The sequence below is a fragment of the Antechinus flavipes genome, chromosome 4 (genome assembly GCF_016432865.1).
Source record: "Antechinus flavipes isolate AdamAnt ecotype Samford, QLD, Australia chromosome 4, AdamAnt_v2, whole genome shotgun sequence".
Classification (NCBI taxonomy): domain Eukaryota; kingdom Metazoa; phylum Chordata; class Mammalia; order Dasyuromorphia; family Dasyuridae; genus Antechinus; species Antechinus flavipes.
In genome coordinates, this window is record NC_067401.1 from 70,061,534 (window position 1) to 70,087,256 (window position 25,723).

Genomic DNA, 25,723 nt, shown 5'->3' on the forward strand with positions numbered 1-25,723 from the left:
TGTTGAAAAGGGTCTCTAATCTCAGTGTAAGGACTCTGAATTTTATGTGATAGGCTATGGAAACCACTGAAGCTTTTTGATCAGAGTGAAAGAATAAGAATTATGATTTAGGAAGATTAACAAAGGACTTATTACTTCCCCACATAACCTACTGCATTATTGGACAACTGTACATGTTAGGAAATTATTATTATAACTAAAAATCTATTAGTCCTAGCTCTTCCAAGCAAAATAATCAATTGATGAATATTTATTAAATATTTAACTTTTGGTAAGCATTCTTCTAGGAGCTGGAATACAAAGGCAAAGAGAAAATCCTTCTTGCCTACAAGGAGCAGAAATCCATTGAAAAAAATATGTATTTATAGAGATAAAAAATACAGACCAAATAAATAATTGAAAAGAAATTGTAAGAGGCATTCTCCCACATGATAAACACTCAAAGGATATGAAAAGACAATTTTCAGTTGAATTAAAACCATTTCTAATCATATGAAAAATGCTCTAAATCACTATTGATCAGAGAAAAGCAAATTAAAACAATTCTGAGGTACTACCACACACTTCTCAGATTGGCTAAGATTGGCTAAGCTAACAGGAAAAGACAATGTTGGATGGGGTGTAGGGAAACTGGGAAACGAATTATTGGTGGAGTTGTGAACTGATCCAAACATTCTGGAGAACAATATGGAACTATGCCTAAAGGGCTATCAAGGTGTGATCCAGCAATATCTCTACTGGGCTTATATCCCAAAGAGATCATAAAGGAGGGAAAGGGACCCTCATGTGCAAAAATATTTGTAGCAGCTCTTTTTGTAATGGCAAGAAATTGAAAATTCAGTAGATGCCCATCAGTTGGAGAATGGCTGAATAAGTTATGGTATGCAAATGTTATGGAATATTGTTGTCCTATAAGAACCAATCAGCAGGATGATTTCAGAGATCCTGGAGAGACTTACATGAACTGATGCTGAATGAAGTGAGTAGAACCAGGAAAACATTGTACATGGCAACAGCAAGATTATATAATGATCAATTCTGATGGATATGATTTTTTTTCAACAATGAGATTATTCAGGCCAGGTCCAGTAGTCTTATGATCTTCATCCAAAGCTGTGGGGACTGAGTGTGAATCACAACATAGTAATTTTACCTTTTTGTTTTTTGTTTGCAATTTTTGTTATTTTTTTTCCTTTTTGATGTTTTTTTCTTATGCAACATGTTTATTGTGAAAATTGCATATTTTTAACATATGTTGGATTACTTGCTCTCTAGGGAAGGAGGTGGGGGAAGGAAGGAAAGAAAAATATTTGGAACAAGGTTTTGTAAGGGTGAATGTTAAAAAACTATGCATTTGTTTTGAAAATAAGAATAAAAAATATTTTTTATTTTAAAATAAAATAACTGTAGATAATCTTAAAAAATAAAAGTAATTGTAAATAAAAGTGAAAAGAGCAGAATCAAGAAATCATAGTGTACAGTAATAGTAATATTGTTTTAAGAGCAACTTTGAGATAATGCAAAATATTGGAGGGGATGTGGGAAAACAGGGACACCAATACATTGTTGGTGGAATTGTGAATGGAGCAATTTGGAACTATGCTCAAAAAGTTATCAAACTGTGCATACCCTTTGATCCAGCAGTGTTTCTATTGGGCTTATACCCCAAAGAAATCTTAAAGAAGGGAAAGAGACCTGTATGTGCAAGAATGTTTGTGGCAGGTCTCTTTGTAGGGATCAGAAATTGGAAACTTGAGTGGATGCCCATCAATTGGAGAATGGCTGAATAAATTGTGGTATATGAATGTTATGGAATATTATTGTTCGGCTGATGCTAAGTGAAATGAGCAGAACCAGGAGATCATTATACACTTCGACAACGATATTGTATGAGGACATATTTTGATGGAAGTGGATTTCTTTGACAAAGAGACCTAACAGAGTTTCAATTGATAAAGGACGGACAGAAGCAGCTAAACCCAAAGAAAGAACACTGGGAAATGAATGTGAACTATCTGCATTTTTGTTTTTCTTCCCGGGTTATTTTTACCTTCTGAATCCAATTCTCCCTGTGCAACAAGAGAACTGTTCAGTTCTGCAAACATATATTGTATCTAGGACATACTGCAACATATCTAACATATATAGGACTGCTTGCCATCTAGGGGAGGGGGTAGAGGGAGGGAGGGGAAAAATCGGAACAGAAACGAGTGCAAGGGATAATGTTGTAAAAAAAAAAATTACCCTGGCATGGATTCTGTCAATATAAAGTAATTATTAAATAAAAATTTTTTTTAAAAAAGGAATATTATTGTTCGGTAAGAAACGACCAGCAGGAAGATTTCAGAAAGGCCTGGAGAGACTTACACGAACTGATGCTTAGTGAAATGAGCAGGACCAGGAGATCATCATATACTTCAACAACAATACTATATGATGATCAATTCTGATGGACGTGGCCATCTTCAACAATGAGATAAACCAAATCAGTTCCAATAAAGTAGTAATGAACTGAATCAGCTACACCCAGAGAATGAACTCTGGGAGATGAGTATGAACTATTACATAGAATTCCCAATCCCTCTATTTTTGTCTGTCTCCATTTTTTATTTCCTTCACAGGCTAATTGTACACTATTTCAAACTCTGATTCTTTTTGTACAGCAAAATAACTGTTAGGACATGTATGCTTATATTGTATTTAATTTATATTTTAACATACTTAACATGTATTGGTCAACCTGCCATCTGGTGGAGGGGATGGGGGGAAGGAGGGGAAAAATTGGAACAAAAGGGTTGGCAATTGTCAATGCTGTAAAATTACCCATGCATATAACTTGTAAATAAAAAGCTATAATAATAAAAAAATTTAAAAAAGAACAACTTTGAACAACTAAGTCATTTTGACTATTATTTACTACAGTGAACCCATGAAGGAAGATGTCATCTGCATTCAGGAAAGGAACTGATAAGAGATACATACAGAATGATTTTACAGATATATTCATATTTGTGTCTAATGGTAGCCATCTCTGGGAGAGTGGGAGGAAGTGAAAAAAGGGGAACAATTTACATAACTTTATTATACATTTAAAAGAAATAGCAAGTTGTCCATAATATAGCTGCAATTCCATGTGCAATCATCTCTTTTTTATTCTATTAATTCTTCATTTAAATCACTGAAAATATAAAAACAGGACAAAGTCTTGGGTCAAAAAAATTAGCTTTTTTTCCCCCTAGTCAACAATGCTCTCTTAAAAAACATCTTTTGGGAACAATTGTTCAAAAGAGTTATAACTCTACCCAACTGTATTATCCTTGAGCCCATATTTCTACATCTTGTCCTTAATTTCCTGATGGTCTTTGCCAAGTGTCTTGCTAAAATTCAACTATACATTCCTCTGATTTAGGAATTTGGGATATTTTCACTGACAAAATCATGTATCCTCTCAGTATTTATATACATACATATATATATATATATAATATATATATATATATATATATATATATTTCGATCAATATTAATTGAATATATATTCATATATATGTAGTGATGAGGATATATATATATATATATATATATATTTTGATCAATATTAACTGAGCAATAAATATGTACAAGATATTTTCTAGTGTTATTTTTAAAAATTGTATGGCTTATTCCCATAATGGTACCTAGTGATTACCTAATTTTTCCTTAAGTTTAAATTCAGTTCTAGTGCTACTTCTCTTATCACTTTAGTTAGAACATTAGGCCAATGATATCAAAGTGAGAGGCTCTATCCATTTCTCTTTACTCTTTTCCATGATGACAGACTGTACATTGAACCTTGCCTTTTCTGAAACCTAAACCATTTCATTACAAAGTGGCCTAGGATAGAAAATAGTTGGTTCAATGCAACATAACCCAGAAGCAAAAAAGAAAAAAACCTAAATTTGCATGTTATACAAGCAAGGTCTGCTAGGTGGTACAGTGAAAAGAAAGCTGGGCCTGAAGACCTGAATTCAAATCCATGTTATACATTTACTTGTCACGTGACCCTGGGCAAATCATTTAATGTCTGTTTACCTCAGTTTCCTAATCTATAAAATGGACTGGGGAAGGAAATGGACTTTCTACTGTCAACCTTTATTCCTCTCTTTCCTTCAGTCCTCATATCTAATTAGTTGCTAAATTTTGTTGTTTTAATGCATCTGCTTCCCCTTTACCCACACAGTACATAATCTAGTACAGGTCCTCATCACTTCTCACCTGGACTATTAAAATAGCCTTCTAATTGATCTTTCTGTCACAAGTCTCCCCATTTCAAATAAAATCAAATATTTTCCCAAAATATGAGTGAGGTATTTTACATATGTTATCAAATCTTTTGAATATCTGTCTTAATAGAAAAAAGCAGGATTCTCCGATTTACTTCTGCATTCAATTGGTGGTAATATGCTGTTCTAAAATATATGAAGAAATTCAACATCACACAGATATGTAGATGGAAAAGGGAGAAATACTTTAATAGCCAAATAATGTTTCAGAATTTGTGAACCTCAGGGACTGCCAGACTATATTTTGTGGACCACTAATCTAAGTTATGCTGCTTCTTTTTGCACAAAGTAGGGCATACTTAATATTTATTGATGTTATTTGGTATAGGGGCAACTAGGCAGTACAGTGAATAGAGTACCAAGCCTGAAGTCAAAAAGAGTCAGCATTTGTAAGTTCAAATCTGGTCTCAGCCACTTAACAGCTGTGTAGCCATAGAGAGTTATTTAATCAATTTGCCTCAGTTTCCTCAACTGTAACATGAGTAGGAGAAGAAAATGGCAAATGACTCCAGTATCTTTGCCAAGAAAACTCCAGTGTCACAAAGAGTCAAACAAGACAGAAGAACAATGACAATAAAAATACTAAAAATGAAACAAAAAATTAGCAAAATTGAAAATACATGAGTTAGCCCTTGTGTGTTGTTGACTGTACTTTGTGTTTATATTTATTAGCTTTGAATCTGCATCAATTGTAATCATCTCAACATGATAATTACATAATGGCATGGAAATCTCAATGTATTCTTGTGCCCCATTCTCCTTATGCCTACATATTGTACGATATTTGCCAAGACCTTCTATTATGATGTTGGTTAAGTCCATCAGCATTTATAAGGCACCCATGATGTGCCTGGTACTATGCTAAATGCTGGTGTCAATTAAAATCTAATTTTTTGGGATAATGTCCTATACTATGGACAGAACTAAATCTAACCCTCCCAAAGAAAGAATAATTTCACCTATTCTGTTTTCTAATCTTATAAGTTCCTGCTACATGGCAAACTGGATGAGTAAATTTATGCTAAAGTTTTAATGATTGATCATAGGTCAATATTACCCATTCTATTCAAATATATTACTTTAGTAAAAACTAAAACTTTAAATGAAAGAAGACTCTAATGAGTCTTAAAGAGATACTCCTTTCATTTAAAGTTTTAGTTTAGTCAAGGCTGAGAGGTGATGTCAGTGTGTAGGGGTGAAGGCTGTTTAGTATTTTTCAACTTATGCCATTTTAGAAGCTGTTTAAAAGGGCAGTCACAGTTCCTGTTGTTTGAGAGGAGAAAGAGAAAGAGGAAGTTTAGGAAAGAGAATGGAAGAAATAGTTAAAGAACAATGAAGAAAAATAAAGGTAGCAAACTATATCAACAAAAGACAATTTAAAAAAAGAAAGGCTGCATCCCTCATTTAAAGTCCAAAGACCAAGCAGCAAATATTTCTTTAAATTTTTTAGTTGTATACAATAGAAAGAATCCTTTGTAGGAACTACTAATGTTGAGCTCAAGGCAAACATAGTCATGTGAGCTGATGCTGACTAGTTTCAAGGGGACTACCAGCAAAATTGATTTTTGTCAGGTTTATTAGAATCAGAGTAACATGCCCTCTTCCTAGACCAGATTGCATTTGACCTTCATTATGAAATTTCACTACACTACATAGAAGCAACAATAAGTTCTATATATATTTTTTAAATTGCAAAGATTTTTTCCCCTCTGGGTGTTTGGCTTGTTATGAGTTGGAGTAGCAAAATGAGCACGTCTGTGATTTAGCATACCTGTCATACTTGCATTGGACATCATTCCCCTATCTTCTTATTCCTGCTCTTCTTGTATTGTGAATATTCACCAAGTGTCCTAGGGTTCACAAGAATGATTTTTTTTCCTGTTAGCAACTCCAGTATAATATATTGTTATTCAACCTAGGTGGGACATCCTATCACACAATGACTACAGACAGCTTGAAGGGAAGAACACTTTTGTTTTGTTTTGTTTTGTTTCTTTCAGCTTAGTAACACAATAGACAGGTAAATCTCAAGCTGAGAAAGATGAGAAATGGAATGTTATGCTCATTCTATAACACCCCATCTTACCAAGATTTGTCAGTGTAGAAAAAATGGAGGAGGAACCGTAAGGTATTTGAACTATCTCCACAATTTTGTTAAAAAAAAAATCAAAAAATACCATGTACCATTTAATACAATTAATGAAGCAGAGAGGTATCTGAAACAAATGAGTAAAAGTAATCAACTGAATTGATAAAATTACTCTTCAAATCAAAGCTTTTGTTAGTGGATTTCAAATTTCAGTTTTTACTTAATTTTATTAACACTTGGCTACAATGATTTTTAAAGTTGATTTTAAAATAAATTTAATTATTAGTTTTAATTATTATTCTATGCATATACAATGATTGCTATCATTTTTAATTTATACTGACAAAATATAAAAAGCTAGATTCTAGGTTCAAGTTATACTTCCAACATATATTGGCTGCAACCATGGACAGGGAACTTAATTTCTCAGTGTCTCAGGTTTAAGACTCTCAGGTTAGGAAGAGCAAAACAGAAAATGATCTGTGTTGATAGGGGGAAATTTTTTTAGGAAGGCTTTATGTCAATGAAATCATAAATTTAGACCAAAAAAATTACAAAATACTGTGCTAAATTCATCACGGCCTTTCAAAGCAAGAAAAACTGACCAATAAATAAGTTTCTATTAAGCATCTTTGGTGTGCTAGGCAATAGTACTAAGCATAGGGGACACAAAGGCAAAAGCATGATAAATAGAAACTGCATCAGACTTAGAAAAGCCTTTGAATCTATCCTGAGAACTGTCTATGTGGCTTTAGATAAAGGAATTAGAACAGTAATTAAGCTCTGTAGTTGGTTTATTGTTATTCGTAAATGAATATAACTTCTATACACACACACACACATTTTTTTATTTTCAATAATTTTTATAAGTGTAAAGGGTTCTTAAGGTCAAAAAGTTTGAGACTGTAGTGAGCTGATCATTTAACGTGAGCTGGCTTATTTCTCCTTCTCAATCTCAAGGCTCTGTCTCATCAACTCAAATGAGTTCATCATCCTTATGAGGATTTCCACATCTATATATTCAGCTGTAGTTTCTCCCATGTTCTTCCTACTTCTCCAACTACAAGTCCCATCCCCATCTCACATTCAGCATATCCAAAACAGAACTCACTAGATTTTCCCAAAAATTACCCCCTCTTCTGAACTTTCCCTTTGCTGCTGAGAGCACCGTTAGCTTTTTAAGTCACTTTCAATCTTATTGTTGGCTTTGATTCCTCTCTCCCCCTCAGTCCATACATCCAGTCAGTTGCTAAATTTTGTTTCTGTAGCATCTGCCTCTTCTTTATCCACCTAGTACCCATATCCTACTATAGGTTCTCATCACTTCTCACCTCATCTATTGAAATAGCCTTCTAATTGATCAATCCATCCTCCACACTGCTGCCAAAGTGATGCTTCTAAAATTCAGATCTGATCGTGTAACTCCCAGTGTCTCCTTATTACTGCTAAAAGTAAATACAAATTCCTTTCTTTGGCATTTAAAGCCCTTCACAGCCTAACCCAACCTACCTTTACAGCTTAATTACAAATTATTCCCTTTCACATGCTCTACAATATAGTCTAATTACTATTCTACTTCCTGTTCAGCACCTCTCCACTTCTTATTCTCCATGCCTAGTCCCATATTCCGTGATCCCTAGCTTCATTTAAGACTAAGTTTAAATATCACTTTCTATATGGACTTTTCCTAATTCCCCTATCTACCAATAATACTATGCATACCTAAATCTTCTCATATCTACTTTGTATATATATATACTTACATATATAAGGGGTTTTTTTTTAATTGCTTCTTATTTTTATTATATTATCATTTAATTAATATTTGCTATTTTATTCTATTATTTTAGGTATTATAAACATTACTATATTTATTATATTTTATTCTATTATTATTTCTTATTTTTATTCTTAATTTCACATATCCAAGCTTCTTGAATTCAGGGACTGTTCACTTTTGTCTTTGTATCCCAGCATCTAACACAATGCTTACCACATAATAAGCAATGAACAAATGCATGCTTCTCAGCTTCTCTCAGTTCCCCAACTAACTTCCTAAGATTATAAGTTATATGTGTCTAACATGAACTTGATTGCAAACTGGGATAGTCAGCTCTCAGCCTCTCCTTTAGGATCTGTTGACTCAGGTATGTAGCTCAACCAGATTTGGTTCTAGAAGATCTTGTCTCTAATGAGAAGAGCTCCTTTTCTTTCCTTCTTTGACTCATTTCATCCAGTCATCTGGTACTGCTGAAAGCTTAGATCTGGGCTATGTCTAGAGTCTTTCTAAAAAGGAATATGCAATATGAAACAGATTTGAGACAAGCATTTATTTCGTACTCCCCAAAGAAATGCTAACACAAAGCACTCAAAAATGCACATCAACAAAGACTTAAGAGCAAGATGTGGTGACTAAAACTATTGTTATGCTCTGCAGACAGGTGGGTATTTATGGCAACTCTGCTCCGCCCTATCTCCTCAAAGTCGATACTCTCAGAGGCAAGCCAGGCCAACTATTAAGCTAGTAATATTCAATGACCTAAACTCAGATGGAGGAGCCCCAAACTAAAGTTTAGCCTTGCCTAGGCAGGACTCGTACTTCAGCTTCCATGAGTTTGGCAGAATATCATTTATGCTAAAATAGGAGAAGGGGAAGTCTTTCATCTCACCCCTCAAGAAAGAGCTAAGTGCCATATGGAAAGTCCTAGGAACTAGGTCCATTGCATCATAGCTTTCTCCTCAATAGCCAGTGAAGGGATTGCTTCTTCGAAAGAGCTTGGAATCTTGCAGTTCTAGATCATATCATGATCAGCCAGAAATGGCCAGGCTTTTCATCTCAAACACACTTAAATTCTGAGTCAAATATGGCTAGAAGCAGCCTTCCACAAAAAAACACCCAAGTGCTTAATAGTACTATAAGGCAGAGACTGTTCTAGGGACCAAGGGTACAAACTGAAATGCTCTCCACTTGCAGTGAGCTTGCAATCTAATAGAAAAAGGCCACAAGCATATGTATCAGTGTGTAGAAAATGAATATAAAGTGAATAAATATAGAAAAACTCATTAAATATAAAATTTTTCAGAGGGAGGGCACAAATAGTTGATGGGGATCAGGAAAAGCTTTGTGAAGAAGATAGTCTTTCAGCTCCGTCTTAAACAAAGAAAGGAACTCTGTAACAGGTGGATGCAAACATCACCAAAAACAGTGATACAATAATTGATTGCAGACCTGCAGTGAGGAGGAACTTGAGGCAGTCTGATCCATTTTTGAGAGCTGTCCTGCCTGGACTCCAAACTTCTCCTCAGTGGGTCTTACCCTATCTTTCTTCTTTATTTCCCCAACCATCTACCCCCTGACAACAGCTGCCTGATGTCTTAAAGTGGGCTTGTCCTCTCATCACCCTGGTAATGTCTCAGCAGCATCACTCCATGACAGCCGTCCCTACTCTGTCCCTGATAGACCAGGTCATAAGCTTGTTTTGCCATCTAGCAAAGCAATACTTACACTTCACATTGGCTAGTAGGAATATATCTAGCAATATATTAGCTCCTTTGGTACCATTTGAAAGCCATTCATAACATAGATGTTAAACAGAAAAGAAAAAAGTCAGCTTTGGAAGCAGAAACCAATAATAGCCAAATCAGAAATAAGACATAAAAAAATAAGGGCCATTAAAAATTCAGATGACCTCAAGCAAACAACTTTGAAAATCACATCTTAGGTTTTCCTTCCTTTGTAAAAACTCTTCCTTATCCTTCTTTTTCTTAGGCTCAAAGAAGCATAGATTTAGAGCCTCATCAGGACCTCAAAGGTTATCAAGTTCAACCCCTCATTGTACAGGTTGAGGACACTGAGACCTAATTTACTTAGCCAGAGTCACAAAACTAGTAAATATCTGGGGCAGAATCCAAAAGCAGGTCTTTCTGACTCCGAGTCCAGTACTCTCCCTAATACAAAAGATGTCTTTCCTTGTTGATTAGTATCCTCTTCCTCTTATTTCTGGACTCAACTTATTTTCTTCCTTCCACATCATATCAATAACATATAATCCTCAGTATCTGTCATTGTCTTTGTATGCCCAGGGCCTGACACATAGCAGGTATTTAATACATGTTTGTTGAATTGACCAACATCAAAATCAATCTTTCTCTAGAATTTTACAGGATTCTTGAATACAGCTGGCTCTGCACTTAAGCAGTGGGTAGCTGGGTAAAGTAAATAGAAAAAAATACAACCAAACTCCCCCTCTCATAATATATAAACTAAAGCTAAGATAAACTCAGTAATATTTGAAGGACAAATTATCTGTTCTACATGCCATTCTTTTGCAAAGACAACAAAATGGGTGAGATTATAAATAAAACACATAATCTATGGAATATCAAATTCATACCTTACCTGTGAATGCTCTGCCCAAAGGAATGGATAGTTTGATTGCTGAAACCTCCCAAGATACCCTGGGGTTTGTGGGCTAGGATCACACCCTAAACCCAAATGACTCTGGTTCTCATTGATTTAACCAGAAATAGGTCTCAAGCCAAGTCCCACTTGATCATTGGCTCTGATTAGCTCAAAATTAATGTAAATAGCAATTGTTTCTATTTTGGCCAGAAACCCTGAAAGTTTTTAACCTCCCAGATTGAAAGACATATACATAAATACACACACACACACACACACACACACACACACACACATATATCATCTATATTTTATACATATACATATATTTATGTATCTAAGTTTTATTGTTTTTTAATTAGGCAAAAGAGGCAATTCTCTACCTCATTTCTTACCTAACCTTGATCACTGATTGGGCATTGCCTCAGTCAAGGCCAAGGTTTCCATCTCCAGAGATGACTGGAGATGCAAAGGAGTTTGTGGAGGAGAAAGTGAGGCAAGTGACCTTGCACAGCCCTCCCTCACTTAAATCCAATTCCCTTGCTTTTCGTGGTAGCATCCCCCTAATATCATGGTTCTCTTCTAGAAGGAAGGACAAACAACAACAATAGTGCCAACAAAAAAGGCATAAAAGTAGGCTTTTTAAAAGGAGGAACCCTTATGGAGAGGAAAGAAGAAAGGAGGGGAGAAGAGTTGTGTTGCCTCCCAGAGGGCACAGAAGTGAGTCCTTCATTCTCCAAGAAGACTATGATATCAAGGAGGAAATGCCATGACATGCAGGTGAATTAGATTGAAGTGGGGGAGCTGGGCAAGGTCCCCTGCCTCATTTTGTCCTTCAGAGCCCTCTGAGTCCAGTGGCTAGATACAGACCAGGATGACCAGAGATGCCATCCCCTGGACGCAGTGGAAGACCTTGGTCTTTTTAAGTAAAATCTTTAACAAGTAAAATACAAAGAAAAAAAAGGCAGTCTCAGCCCTCAAAGAACTCACCCTCTAATAGACACGACACGAAAACCACCATGTACAAACTTTTAGCGCAGGGATCTATTCACTACATTCCACTGTTCCTTTTTAAAGGGCCATACATGTTAATAAAATGCAAAACACTGTGCAGACATAAAATTCAATATTTGTTTTCTTGTGAAGGAACCAAATCCGTCTTCAATATTCGACATTTATGGACAAAATTTACAAGGTGGCCATCACCTCAACCTGCCGTTATTTTTACATCCTTATTGTTGTAATAGAAATATCGTCAAGAAGTGCTTCTGGTGAATTACCTGGACATACACACTGCTTGTTTTTATTGGCAGATCGTTTCAGAAAAGTAAAAAAAATACCTAAGATGAGAAGTGCCAATACCTCTCCTTTCAAAGCTTGGCCTCCAGTGGCTAAGGGGACTATTATTTCTTTCGGCTCTCCTTTTTAAAATGATATTTTAATAACTTGTTTGAAACATTTGTCAATCTCTAAAGGAAATAGACTCCATAAACATTCAGCAGGCTGCCAAATGAATGTAACACTTCGAGGATTATGTAAATGATTATTTAAATTGAGGAAAAAGGAAGGAAAAAAAAAAAAAAAGATTTGTTAGTTGAATCCAAACCGGAAAGACTTTGTTGCCTGGTGCCTCCTTGCATGGGGCCCACTTTGGAAGACTTGTCTATCTTGTTGGGACAACATGCCAGAGTTGCTAAGAGTTCCAAAGCCCCCACTGCTCACTTGTGGGAACTGATCACAGGTGTAGGGGGTTGTTGTCTCGTTGCTATGGCGACCAGCTCTAGTGAACTGCAATGTTAATTTGATAAAAAGTTAAATCTGCATGGCAAGAACATACAGGGGAGTCCACGTTATTTAGCAGCACAAAAGGCTAGGGTGGATTTTTTTTTTTCCCTTGAAGATGCTTGTTCTAGAGGTACAGATGGAGGACCTTGCCACTGGATTTCTCTATTTCCGTTAAAATTGCAATCAAGTGGAAATGTAAGCTAGGATAAAAGGAGGAGATTATGTCATGATTTCTAAAGAAAAGAAGGGGGGAAAGTGAGGAGGGGGGGAAGGAGAAAAGGGGAAATGGGGAAAAACAAAAGAAAAACAAAGAGATAACTTACGCATCCCCGTGCTGATTGCACTAAGGATAGGATTATTCATGGTTCTTATGCCGTGGCTTATTACTGACTAGTGTGAATTGGTTACCAGTGCCCTCTTCTGGACAGAATGAAAACCTCAAGTGGTTCGGTTCGCTCATGGCTGATCCGCAGAGATAATCAAACATCACCAGGCAGTAGCTGTAAGCAACACAGATGATAGGGCTCCGTTTCCACTCCTGTTCCAGGACGAGCTGATGCCAGATACTCAGTATTTGTACAGCATTGTACGGTAAATAAAATCTGCCAAAGGAAGGTGGAAGGGAGGCGAGAAGAGAGCCCGTTTTCTCCTACGTGACAGGATGAAGAATCCTGTTCTCCCCGATTTAGAATCACAGGAAAGTAGTGCAAATGGAAAGCCATGAGCTCCGCAGTTAGAGAGTATCTAGATCGGAATCCTGCCTCGGACGCTTACTCTCTGTGAGACATTGGAAAAGTCGCTTAAAATCTTTGGTCCTTAGTTTCCCCATTTGAACAAAGACTGGATTAAATGACTAGAGTCCCCTTTTAATTCTATGATTTAGAACTGGAACAGATCTTAGGGCTCATATAGACTAACCATTTTCACATAACAAATGGAAGAAAAAAACAAAACCTGAGTCAGAGTTAGGGTTTAGAACCAAGTCCAGCCCTTTGAATCCAACTTCTGCCCTTTGCTTCCATTCATCCAAATCCTCTAAAACACCTACAGAAATAAAATCCTGGGAAAACACAGATGTTAAAAAATCTTTTTAAAAAGCACTTTAAAAAATACAAATCCTCAGACAAATAAACAAACAAAAAACTCTCAAATAAAATTGTTGTTCCGTTGTATCTGGCTTTTTGTGACTCCATTTTGGGGGTATTCTTGGCAAATATACTGGAGAGCTTCGCCTTTTCCTTCTCCAGATCCTTTCACAGACAAGGAAATTGAGGGAAATAGGGTTAAATGATTCGCTTAGGATCATACAGCTAGGAAGTATCTGAAGCCAGATTAGAAATCAAGAAGTTGAGTTTTTCTGATTCCAAACCCAGTGCTCTATCTACTGTGCCACCTAACTGTCTCTAAAGGAAGAAAAACAAGTATTTAGAAACACTTGGAGAAGACTTCTCCCTCCCCACCAATAAAATCTAGAATGATTTAATTTCTTGTGTCTTCAACCTTAATGAATATTTGTAATGAATTTACCAACTTTTTTCCTCTCTTAAAAATCCAAATGGCTAAATCTCTTCCCTATCTCACATTGTCAAAATTTTTATATTTAATGTGCATCTTTACATATAGGCATACATATACATATAGACACATGAATATTATATAGAACATGTTTATATGTTTGCATATATGTATGTGCACACACATATATGTATATATTTTTCTTCCAATAGGCACTTAATTTGTACTGCTGCTTCCATCCATCAGTGGCAATGACCTCACTATTACATGTCTCAAAAGATTTGGTTTATTATAAGTTATCAGTGGTACAGAGTGTGACATCAAAGCCAGGCAAGCATTAAAAGGTCTCCTCCTGGGTTTAAATCCTTTAAGGCCAGTTCAGACCAGCAGGCTTAAATCCTAGCCCTTAGAAACTCAGCACTTTGGGTTTATAGGGACCCATGGGAATAGTCCATCTCTGAATTTGATCATGGAGAGTATTAAATTCAAATGCATTCACCAACTCAAACCCAAACTCATCTGAAAACATCAACTAGACCATTTGGGGCTTTATTCTTGACCTAAGTATCCAAGAAAAGGCTCATGAACTTCAGGGAACCTGATTCAATCTTTTAGACTGTTAGGAAATCTGGGGGTTGGTTTTCTGGCTTTAGGTTTCTTGACTGTTCTGCCAAGTACTTTCTCTTACCAAGTTAATGGGAAGTCTGCCAATCATGAAAAGCCTGTTTTCTCCCATGTCAGGGCACACTAACCCACTGAGCCTCAGAAGTTTGCAGATTTGTCAGCATGGTATGCATCTCCTATAGATTCTCTTTTTAAAGTTTTTCCTATAAAGATGAGACAGGTAAGAAAGTTGATCTAGCTCTTCAGGCTAGAACCAATACTAAAGAAATTTCAAAAACAGAAGTACAAATGTAAAATATTATGGAATTGTTTCCTTTCTCAGTTTCTTACAATAACAAAAATTATTTGTAAAGACAAATTATCTCATAGTGCTTTGGCCATTCCTGAATGTATCTTTTAATGCTTGAAGAAGACAGCATAAAAAATACTGTAATGTACTGTCTCCTCAATCATCTATAACTGTCTTTATTTCCAATGATTTTTGCCTTCTATAAATAACTAAGAGCCTGCTGCTTCTTAAGACATCCCCTTTATTTTACTGGGTTGTTTTACCATTTTTCCAGTGAATTGTTATATACAGATGACTTTTACAATGCTAGATGTAGACCTAGAATGAGTCTGATGGGTCATTTCTTTACTTGAGAAATCTCCATGAGAACTATAGTTCAAAGGTGAATTGATTTGCTTAAGGTCACATAAAAGTAGAGAGAGGATTTGAATCCAGATCCTATACCTCTAAAACCACTGCTTGTTCCATTACACCAGAACATATTGTCCCATTTACTTCATCCCTTTTTGTCCTGTACTGCACCACATATAGGCACCAAATGAGTACCAAAGGTAAATAAACCAGCAATAGTTGGCTGAGAATAGAGAAAACTCTCTCTGGCCAAGAACGCTTCCATTTTTAAAATGCCACGAATAGTTCAGTCACTGTGAAAATGAAGATGTCATGACTAAATAGGAATCTCCAGTCCCTCAGCTGTCAATAATTAATAGATTATTTACACTTGCACATTCCCATTTCCCAGCTTTCAAGATTTCATTTACACTCTGCTCCTCCGCTCAGCAGCAAATTTAACATCCTTGTGACCTTCTTCTGCCCGACGCCATACACCCATCAAATAGGGCTGGAACATCATCTAATGTGCGCATTTATGAGAGGCAGCAAGCTCCAAATATTGGGAAAATGACAAATGTCAGTGTTTCCTATAATGCACTGAAAGGGAAACAGATTGTTCTCTAAGAAAAATCAATTAGCAAAGCTTCTCTGCAATGTTGTTCTTAGGAGTCAAGACATTTGCATCCTATGGTGCTGCATGGCTTTTATAGAAAAGATTTCTGATTAAAATCTAGAGGAATTGATAGTGAGATCACAAGAATTATATAATAGTTACAGGAGTATAGTAAAACTCCTTATATGGAAGATGTATTAAGGCCGACTTAATTGTGCTGCAAACTCTAGTTTAAAATAATTGAAGAGTTGCTTATATACTGATCTCAAGAAATTTTGTGAGATATCAGGAAGTACAAGTTTTTTTGGAAAAAGGGATTTTAGAGAAATTAAAGTATCTTGTTTCATATCCTATTAACATTGAGTGGCAATATAAGCAATTTAACTTGCCCAGTGACCATTAACATGAAATTAAATAAGTTCAGCACCTTTTATGTTCTAACATCATTTGGCTCTCCTTTCTCTCCCCCACAGTTCTCATCAATATTTGAAAGCTTAAGACTATCATTTTACTTTTGCCTTTGTATCCTCAGCATCTAGCAGCAAAGTGCCCGCAACATACTAGGCATTAGTAAATGCTTGTTTATTGACTGGGATATTTTTTTCATCCATTCATTCATATTTACTTTTCTGTATCACAGTGTTCCATTATTCTAGTTGTATCTTTTTGCTTTGCATTATTTCACAAACCTCTTTCCAGGATTTATGATTTTTCAAATTTGTTGGACCTAGCTTAGAATATTCATTAAAATATTCTGTCATAAGGTCTCTTTCAAGTATAAAATATACCCCAAAACATATCATAATCTCACATTATGTATAATCTCATGCAACCTGAAATGTATGGTACCCACATGTGGTCAGATATGTGCAGGAGGAATCATTTGGATTACTTAACACTGTTAGACTGGAGGATCATGCTAAGGTTGATTTATGTCCTAAAGTTGTTATAAGTTTGCATACTAAAAGGTTTGCTACAATGTAAGAATTATGTGGAGGCCAATCAGCAGCATAAAATAGAAATGCCAGAAAAATCTAAGCTGTAGCTACTTCAAAAAAAAAATGTCAAGGGTGATTTGTGGATTTTCTAACTTGAAAATAAGTGTGCAGATCATGTATCAACATTTGCATTAATGATAGTGTGATTCATAATAGAACTCCCCAAAACAGAGCCCTCCCTGCCAAGCCTCTGTTTGCAATAAATGTTTGTCTGTGTTTTATTATTCGTTCCTATAAACCACAAATGTGATGTTCTTAGTAGATCACTCTTGCAGTATTCATTGTAAAGAAACAACGACAAAAATAATAAAAAATAAAGTCTCCTCTTTTTTTCAGATCTACGTTTCAATAAGTGTCGCTTGAGTAGAAGATCATTGCTATCTTAGTCACTCCTTGCTTTGGAGGCTATGCTCATAGTGACAGAGAAAACAACAAGAGTGTTGACACTCGAGTGAGACTAAAGGGATGTCTATATGGATGTTGGAAAGGTTTAGAAAAGCAGAGTTCTTTCCAATTGTTCCCATTAAAACAAATCAATGAGCTGAAGAGGCTTTCAACCCACTTAAAAAGTCCTTTTTCAGTTGGTATAGACCTCGCTTTTTTTTCTCTATCACCTGTGCCTTTTCAATATTTTAATCAATACTGAGAATATTCATCATGCACTGTGTTTCCATAAGGCTTTCAAGCAAGCACAAACACTTATAAAGCTAATATTATACAACCAAATTCTAGGACTTTGAAGGGAATTCAAGAGGGCTTTTAGTCCATCTCCCATATTGAATATGATTACAAAGCAATTAAAATCTAAATAATTTTCAAACTCAAAAAAGAGATGTAATTAGGAATTTGTGCACAAAAGGAGCCAAGACAAATAGCATAACACATATCCTCATTAAAAAAATTTAAGGAGCATGATAACACCCCTAAGGTAAGGACATTAAGTTCCTAGGACATATGTGCAATGAAGCTGCTGGATAAATCATGTAAATAAAGGAGGGCGAAGTGGTCAAGTCATTCACAAAGGAAGGGAGGAAGGAAGGGAAAAAGGAAGGAAGGAATGAAGGAAGGAAAAAAGGAAGGAAGGAAAAAAGAAAGAAGGAAGGAAGGAAGGAAGGAAGGAAGGAAGGAGGAAGGAAGGAAGGAAGGAAGGAAGGAAGGAAGAAGGAAGGAAGGAAGGAAGGAAGGAAGGAAGGAAGGAAGGAAGGAAGGAAGGAAGGAAGGAAGGAAGGAAGGAGGAAGGAAGGAAGGAAGGAAGGAAGGAAGGAAGGAAGGAAGGAAGGAAGGAAAGTAGGAAGGAAGGAAGAAGGAAGGTGGAAGGAAGGAAGAAGGAAGGTGGAAGGAAGGAAGGAAGGAAGGTGGAAGGAAGGAAGGAAGGAAGGTGGAAGGAAGGAAGGAAGGAAGAAGGAAGAAGGAAGGAAGGAAGGAAAGGAGAAAGGGAGGGAGGGAGAAATGGAAAAAGGAAAGGAGGATAGAAGCAATGAAAAAAGAGTAGGAAGGTGGAAGGAAGAGAATGAGGGAGATAAGAAAGAAATAGTATTTTATTAATCATCTACTATAGCCAGGTATTATGTTAGGCATTCTACAAACTTCTCATTTGAACCTCACAACAGCAATATGAAGCAGGTACTATTATTAATTTTAATGTTAAGGAAACAAGAAATGATCACTGAATCCATAGGAGCTGATGAGATCAAACAAGTTAATATAGAGGAGAAAGCATAGCACAGGGCATCATGACAGTCACATTTATACATCTGCATGAAGAACCAATAAAGAAAAGTAGAAGGGAATCATCATATAAGAAGGTGGACCAGAAGAGAAAAGTGTTACAAAAACCCAAAGAGCAGAAAAGAATGATTGACCAGTGACACAAGATTGCAGAGAGGTCAGAAGAATAAGGAATGAGTAAAAGGCATCAATTCTGGGAATTGAGAGATCATTATTAAGTTTGGAGACAAAAAAGTTTCAGTTCAATGGTAGAAGCCCAATGTAAGGAATTGAGAAAAGAATGAAAGCAGAGAAAGTGAAGACACTAATTGAAGGCAATTTTCTTAAGATTAGCCAGGAAAAGGAGGAAAGAGATGGAATTAGAGAATCAAGTGATTGTTTTTTTTAGGTTGGTTTGGATTTTTTTTTCCTATGGATAAAAATGGATATATTCGGAGGTATCAAGAAAGGAACCAGTAGATAGGGAGAGGTTGAAGATTAGAGAGTCAGGAGCTAACTCTAGCCCATGATAACATCATCCTGGAATCATAAATTTAGAGCCACAAAGAACCCAAAAGGCAAACAGTTAGTGGCAGGGCTGAAATTTGAATCCAGATCCTCCAAACTCCAAATCTAGAACTCCTTCCCTCATGTTAATTATGCTGGCTTACTGGGCTCTGAGCTCTCTGATTTCTACCACAATGGAAGACTGCCAAGTGCTATCACTGCCATCTAAATTCAACATCATCTAAATGTGGAACAAAGCTCTGGGTGTCTCACCTTAATTATGTCTCTGCTACAGCTAGTAGCTATTACGTCATTTCTGATTTCATAATTGATTTGTTTAGTTGTTTTAGTCATCCTTCAGTCATATTCAACTCTTTCTGATCCCTTTTGGGGTTTTCTTGGAAAAGATGTTGGACATTTCCTTTTCTAGCTCATTTTATAGATGAGAAAACTGAGGCAAACCATATCAAGTTTTACTTACTCAGGGTCTTTCTGATCCCTTTTGGAGTTTTTTTGGAAAAGATATTGGACATTGCTTTTTTTGGTTCATTTTACAAATGAGGAAACTGAGGCAAACAGAATTAAGTTTGATTTCCTCAGGATAATACAACTAGTGACTATCTGAGGATGAATTTGAATTCAAGTTTTCTTGATTCTAGACCTGACACTCTAACTGATCTATTATAGGTTATAATATCAAGTTTAATAATAATACTAATAAATAACAATAGTTGTTTATATAGCATTTCAAAATTTGCAAAAAGCTTTATACAGGTTATATCACTGGATTCTCACACTCTCTGAGGGAGGTACCTGAGGTATCTACAGGTGAGGGAGTAACTTGAGTCTGAAAGTAATTTGCCCATGTTCACACATATAATAAGGCATTTGAGGCAAGATACAAATTTCCTGTCTGTATGGCCTTGGACAAATCTGCTCACCTGCTCTCATAGTAGTACCTCACTTTTCTCATCTGAAAAAATGAGAGGTTTGGATTTGATTGCCCCTGATTCCTTTCTAGCTTAAACTTTAAGATATAATCCACAGATTTCTTCGACAAAGAGATCTAACTCAGTTTCAATTGATCAATGATGGACAGAAGCAGCTACACTTAAAGAAAGAATACTGGGAAATGCATTTTTGTATTTCTTCAGAAATAACCTTCTGAATCCAATTCTTCCTGTGCAACAAGAGAACTGTTCAGTTCTACACATATATATTTTATCTAGGATATACTACGGCATATTTAACATATATAGGACTGCTTGCCATCTAGGGGAGGGGGTGGAGGGAGGGAGGGGAAGAGTAGGAACAGAAGTGAGTGCAAGGGATAATGTTGTAAAAAATTACCCAGGCATGGGCTCTGTCAATAAAAAGTTATAATTATGAAAAAAAAAAGATATTATCCACAGCTTTCAACCCTCATTAGAAGCAATCACATTTCATCTGCTTCTCACCTCAAGCCTGGATTAACTTCATTTCCATCGGTCTCCTCTCCTCTCTGATGGAGGGCTGGAATGTGCAGTACCAACCTCCTCTCAAAGCCACCTTCTTATAGAGGACAGTTTATCCCATTTTGTACCTGTTGCTTGTAAAGGGCAGGAACTCTGAAAAGGTATGATTGATTTAATCCTACAACAAGATATTAACTCAGTGGAATTAAGATAATGATTCTCTAGCACTTATATAGTTCTACAAGATTGACACCTATGATAATGTACTTATAATAGAGTATATAAGAGCCAACAAGGACTGGAAGAGAGACATCCATCTCCCACCATCCTGGTGGCTCTCCTGCCTCCTGCATTTCTCCACTAAGACCAATGCCCATCTGAAGGTCCCCCAGAAAGCTAGTCTGGCCCCAGGAGAAGGAGACAGACTGTGAAGGAGATAATAAAAGACTTTGGACTTTATGCCTGAATATACTCTTGATGATTATTCTGCTGAGACCAAGGCCCATTCAGAAGGCCTCCAGAAAGCTAGAAGGAACATTACAGTTGCTCTTCCTGGTTTCAACTCAAGGGATACTCACTAATCTTTCACCCTTACCTCCACTTTCTTACCTCTTTTAGTGTATTGTCTCCCCCTATAGAATGTAAGCTCTTTGAGGGTAGGGAATGCCTTTCTTTTTACAAATTTGTGTCCTCAGCTTTTAGCACAATGTCTGCCGCATGATAGATGCTTAATAAATGTTTGGGGGTTTGAGTGGGGTTTTATGTTGGATTTGATTATAAATAAAATGCCAGGCAGGGAATCAGGAAGACCCAGATTAGTAGATAAGTGAAGATAGGCAGTTTATTATCTGACCATTTGTGAACTTCAGGCAACCCAAATAATAAAGAGGATAGGATCTATGTCTTATGGAGTTCCCATACCAAGATTTCCTACACTGATTAAACCACAGGTCCTTGATCCACTGATATGTCCCTTACTGTGATCCTAATTTCCTTCTATATCAATTTCAGTTGCTATACTATTTGCCAAGCTGTTTAAGAGGACTCAGCTGAAACTGAAAAAGCTTATTTTGTCAATTAGATGGACCTTGTAGGGCTACCAGAATGTATTTCTATCTTCTACACATTCTTGTTTTTAATCTTTTCAAGAGGTAACTGTCAGCAGCATTTTAGTCCATTGAAGGAAATAAGTGGGATGATTTGAGTCTTTCAGTCCTCATTCCATTCATCATGTGTATATCGTTTTTGTTGCTTAACCATCCCTTAAATCCAAATCACTCTAGCCCTCATTGATTGATCAACAATAGGTCATAGGCCAGGCCCTATTTGGTCATTCTTTGGGTTCTAATTGGCTCAAAGAGAATGTAAATAGCAATTAGTCCTGTTTTGACCAGAAATTAAGATTTTCAGGAGCTTCTTTCCCTCCCAGATTGATATTTTTGAGTAGATAAAAGAGGCCATTCTCTGCCTTTTTTTTTTTTTTTTTTTTTGCTGAGGCAATTAGGGTTAAGTGACTTGCCCAGGGTCATCTGCCTCATTTCTTACCTAACCTTAATCATTGATTGAACATGGCCTTAGTCAAACTGAGAACTGTTAAAGACCTTAGCTTAAGAAGTCCAAAATTTCCCGCTGCATCCAGGGCCATCTCCAATCATCCTAGCTTGCCACTGGACCCTGATGGTTCTTGAGGAGAGAGAGAAGCTGGTGAATCTGTACAGCCCTTCCTCACTTCAATCCAATTTACATGCTTGTCATGACATCACCTCCCTGATATTATGTTCCTCTTTGAGAACCAAGGACTAACAACAAAAAATAGCAACAATTATTGCAAAGCTTCACATGCTGAAATATAAAGGTATCTGTAATAGCAACGTGTCCTTCAAAATAACTACAGAAAATGAAATAAAAGGAAACTAAAGCTCAGGTATTGTGTTCCACTTTTCTTAAATTAGGAAAAAAGAAAAAAAAAAAGAGGTGCCAATGGCTCATCAATGGATCAAGAAGTTGAAGATATTTTTCTACCCTGGGTCTCCAGCCATATAACAATTATATTGGGGAAATTAAAATTAAATCTAAAAATGACAGCAACTACTATCTCTCTGGAAGATCTCCTTTGCCTTGGAGGCAGAAAGATGAATGGCTAGTAATATTCTTCCTTATTAACCTGTTTCACAACACAAAATTATCTTTTTATCAATAATCTCTGTAATATAGAGAATTTTCTCCTCCTGCTATGGACCGCTAGTGTTTCAAGATGGCTAGTGATAAATAAAAGAAAGATATTGCATAGAATTGATGCATCATGAAGCATCCCTTCAATATTTAGACAACTAGAATAGACCTCGGGTGCATGTGTGTTGTGACACAGGCCAACAGAAAGGTAAAGAATTTTCACCTAAAGTGAATTTTTCAGTGTGAGTTATGACCGGGGGTGGTAGAGGGGGGTGGAAAATGAGATTTGCAATGTAAATGCTAATCCAGCCTTCTGCATGACAGCTCCAACACTGCTATGGTAACAGATAATAATGAGCATCTTTTTCCTTCTTCAGTTTAATTACCGTAGAGCAGCCTTCTTCAGCTTCTCCTGTTATGGCTGTGTCAACACATCAATTCGAAAATCTGGCTTTTCTGAGGTTTCTATCTCCTCTCTAATACAGAATGGCTCCTTAACAAGCTTCATCTAAAATGATACTTTTAAAAATTCACATTTTAAAAGATCTATTTTCGACACGAATTCCTTTTTTTTACTTTTCCCTCCTCACTCCTTCTCTACATGCAACAGTAAGAGGATTTCAGAGCTCCACCAATGTTAAATTGAGGGATTATACTTAGAAAAATGGCCATCTGAAAGAAATACTGGTAATCTTGTAGTCCCTGGAGGCAAAATAGTTGAATGGCTTATACGGAGAACACCCTAAAAAAAAAAAAAAATCTGTTGCCATCCTCTTGCCCAATGTTCTAGCTCAGTATGATCTTTTATTTAATCCTGATGGCAATCCAATGTGTTAGGTATCCAGGGATGTACTGGGGAATGTTTAACCTTCATAAGGTTAAACCTTAACCCTCTTAAAGTTGAAGAAAACCATGTATACTCCCAAGAGAGTTTTAAACATAAACTTCATTATTAATATTTGTTCCATCACTTTCTTAAGTCTAGTCAATCAACAAAACAATTCGAGCCCTGATTAGTAGCATTTGCCAATTTCTAAACCATAAACACGCATATAAAAAATTTAACAATTTGATTTCCTGAGTGATTTCAGCTGGCAAGAATCTTGCACACTCCTCTGTCCCTCCTGGCTTAAAGCATATGCAAATCTGACATGTCATCTTTGTCTTTTTCCAAATCACTGATAAAAATGTTAAATACCACCAGACCAAAAACTATTCCTTAGAGCACTCCACTTGAGACCTCCTTCCAAGCTAAAATAGACCCATTAGTGACTATTTTTGAGGTCTAATCAATCACAAGATGCTGAATCCTTGTTTGTGAGAATCAAATCCACCTAAGAGTACTGTCATGTAGCCAGTATCTCTATATCTCACTTCACTTTCCTGGGACTCAGTTTCTTCATATGCAAAATTAAGAGAATGGACTGAATTATTTCTGAAGTCCCTAACAGTTCTGAAACTATAATATTATGATCTTTTACACAAGTATTACATGAAAGACTTTGTCAAATTATTTGCTGAAATCTAAATTTACAATGTCCAAAGCATTCTACCTCTTTAGTTACTCTGTCAAAAATGTGAACAAAGTTAGTCCAATGTGAGCTATACTTCAAAAAGTCATGCTGTTGGTTTTTGGGTTTTGTTTAATGAGCATTACTTTTGCTTTTCTAAGGAATTATGAAAATTCCTTCATTACAAAGTATTCTATGATTCAGTAAGAAATAGCATAACATGGTGAGTAAAGATTTGCCCTTGGAGCAAGGAGAACTAGAGGTTCAAGTCCCATTTCTAACAAACTGGCTGTATCATTTTGGGCACATCATTTAACCTCTTAAGTATTTCCAACCAATTCTCTCAGACTAGGAGGGACTGACCCTGAAGAGTATTCTCACTTCTGGTCCCAAGGAAGCAGGGGCCTTGAAGAGCAGTATCACTTTCAGTCACAAGGAAGAAGTGACCAAACCTACCCCAGAATGATAGCAACTTGAAAGCATTGAAAACATTTAAACATCTAGAGCCAACTCTTAAAAAAAAAAAAAGCAGTGTGAAAAAGTTTGACGCATAGAACAATGTCCTCTCATCCTTACCCCTGGAACAGAGTGAAGCTTTATCATAAAGTTCAAAGTCAAAAAACAGGCTAGAAAAATAAGGAAACAACAACAACAACAAAAAGAACTCAACTTTTAAAAGCTACTTTGGTGACAGGAAAGGTTTAAGACACAATCTCAGAAGAAGACAATGATGTCTTTAGAGCAGTGTTACAAAACAACTACAAGTAAAGACACAAAGAAAAATGAAAATTGGAGATAAGTCCAATGAAAACTCTTAGAAGAGCTAAAAAATTATTTTGAAAATTAACTAAAAGTTGAGAAGAAAAATTAAATAAACAAACTTACTTACAAGGAAAGAAAATTATGAAAAGATAATTAACAGCTTGGTGAAAGAAGCAGAAAAAAACAAAATTAAGCTAAATGGAAAAAGAAGTGCAGGAATTCATTGATTAAAAATAACTTCTTAAAAAACAGAATTGGATAAAAGGAAAAAGATAAAAGCCTACTGCAGATCTTTAAAAATTAGAATTGGGCAAATGAAAGCTAGTGACTCCATGAGACATCAATAAACAATCAAAAAAAAAAAAAAGAATGAGGAAAAAAATAGATGTGAAATATCTCATCAGAAAAACAACTTATCTGGAAAATAGAAGAAGAAGAAATAATTTAAGGATTACTGAACAACCTGAAACTCATGATCAAAAAAGGAGTCTAGACAACAGATTTCAAGAAATTATCAAGAAAAACTGTCCCTGATATCCTAGAACCAGAGGGCAAAAATAGAAATTGAAACAATTACCAATCACCTCCTAAGATCCCAAAACAAAAACTTCCAGAACAGTACAGCCAAATTCCAGATCTG

The 25,723-nt window shown here is 36.1% G+C and overlaps 1 protein-coding gene across 2 annotated transcripts in view; it reads right to left on the minus strand.

Annotated features, from left to right (window-relative positions):
* Window positions 1-2,986: 2,986 nt before the first annotated feature.
* LOC127559474 (centrosomal protein of 78 kDa-like) overlaps window positions 2,987-25,723 on the minus strand; it is a 32,650-nt gene continuing 9,913 nt past the window's right edge. For both annotated transcript variants that reach the window (XR_007953139.1, XM_051993283.1), the window contains exons 2-3: window positions 6,094-6,172; window positions 2,987-3,178 (exon numbers count right to left, since the gene is read on the minus strand). Coding sequence is in view for 1 of the 2 variants with exons in the window: in XM_051993283.1 (XP_051849243.1) it covers window positions 6,115-6,172 (58 nt within the window). In the remaining variant the exon portion in view is untranslated. The remainder of the gene's footprint in view (window positions 3,179-6,093; window positions 6,173-25,723) is intronic.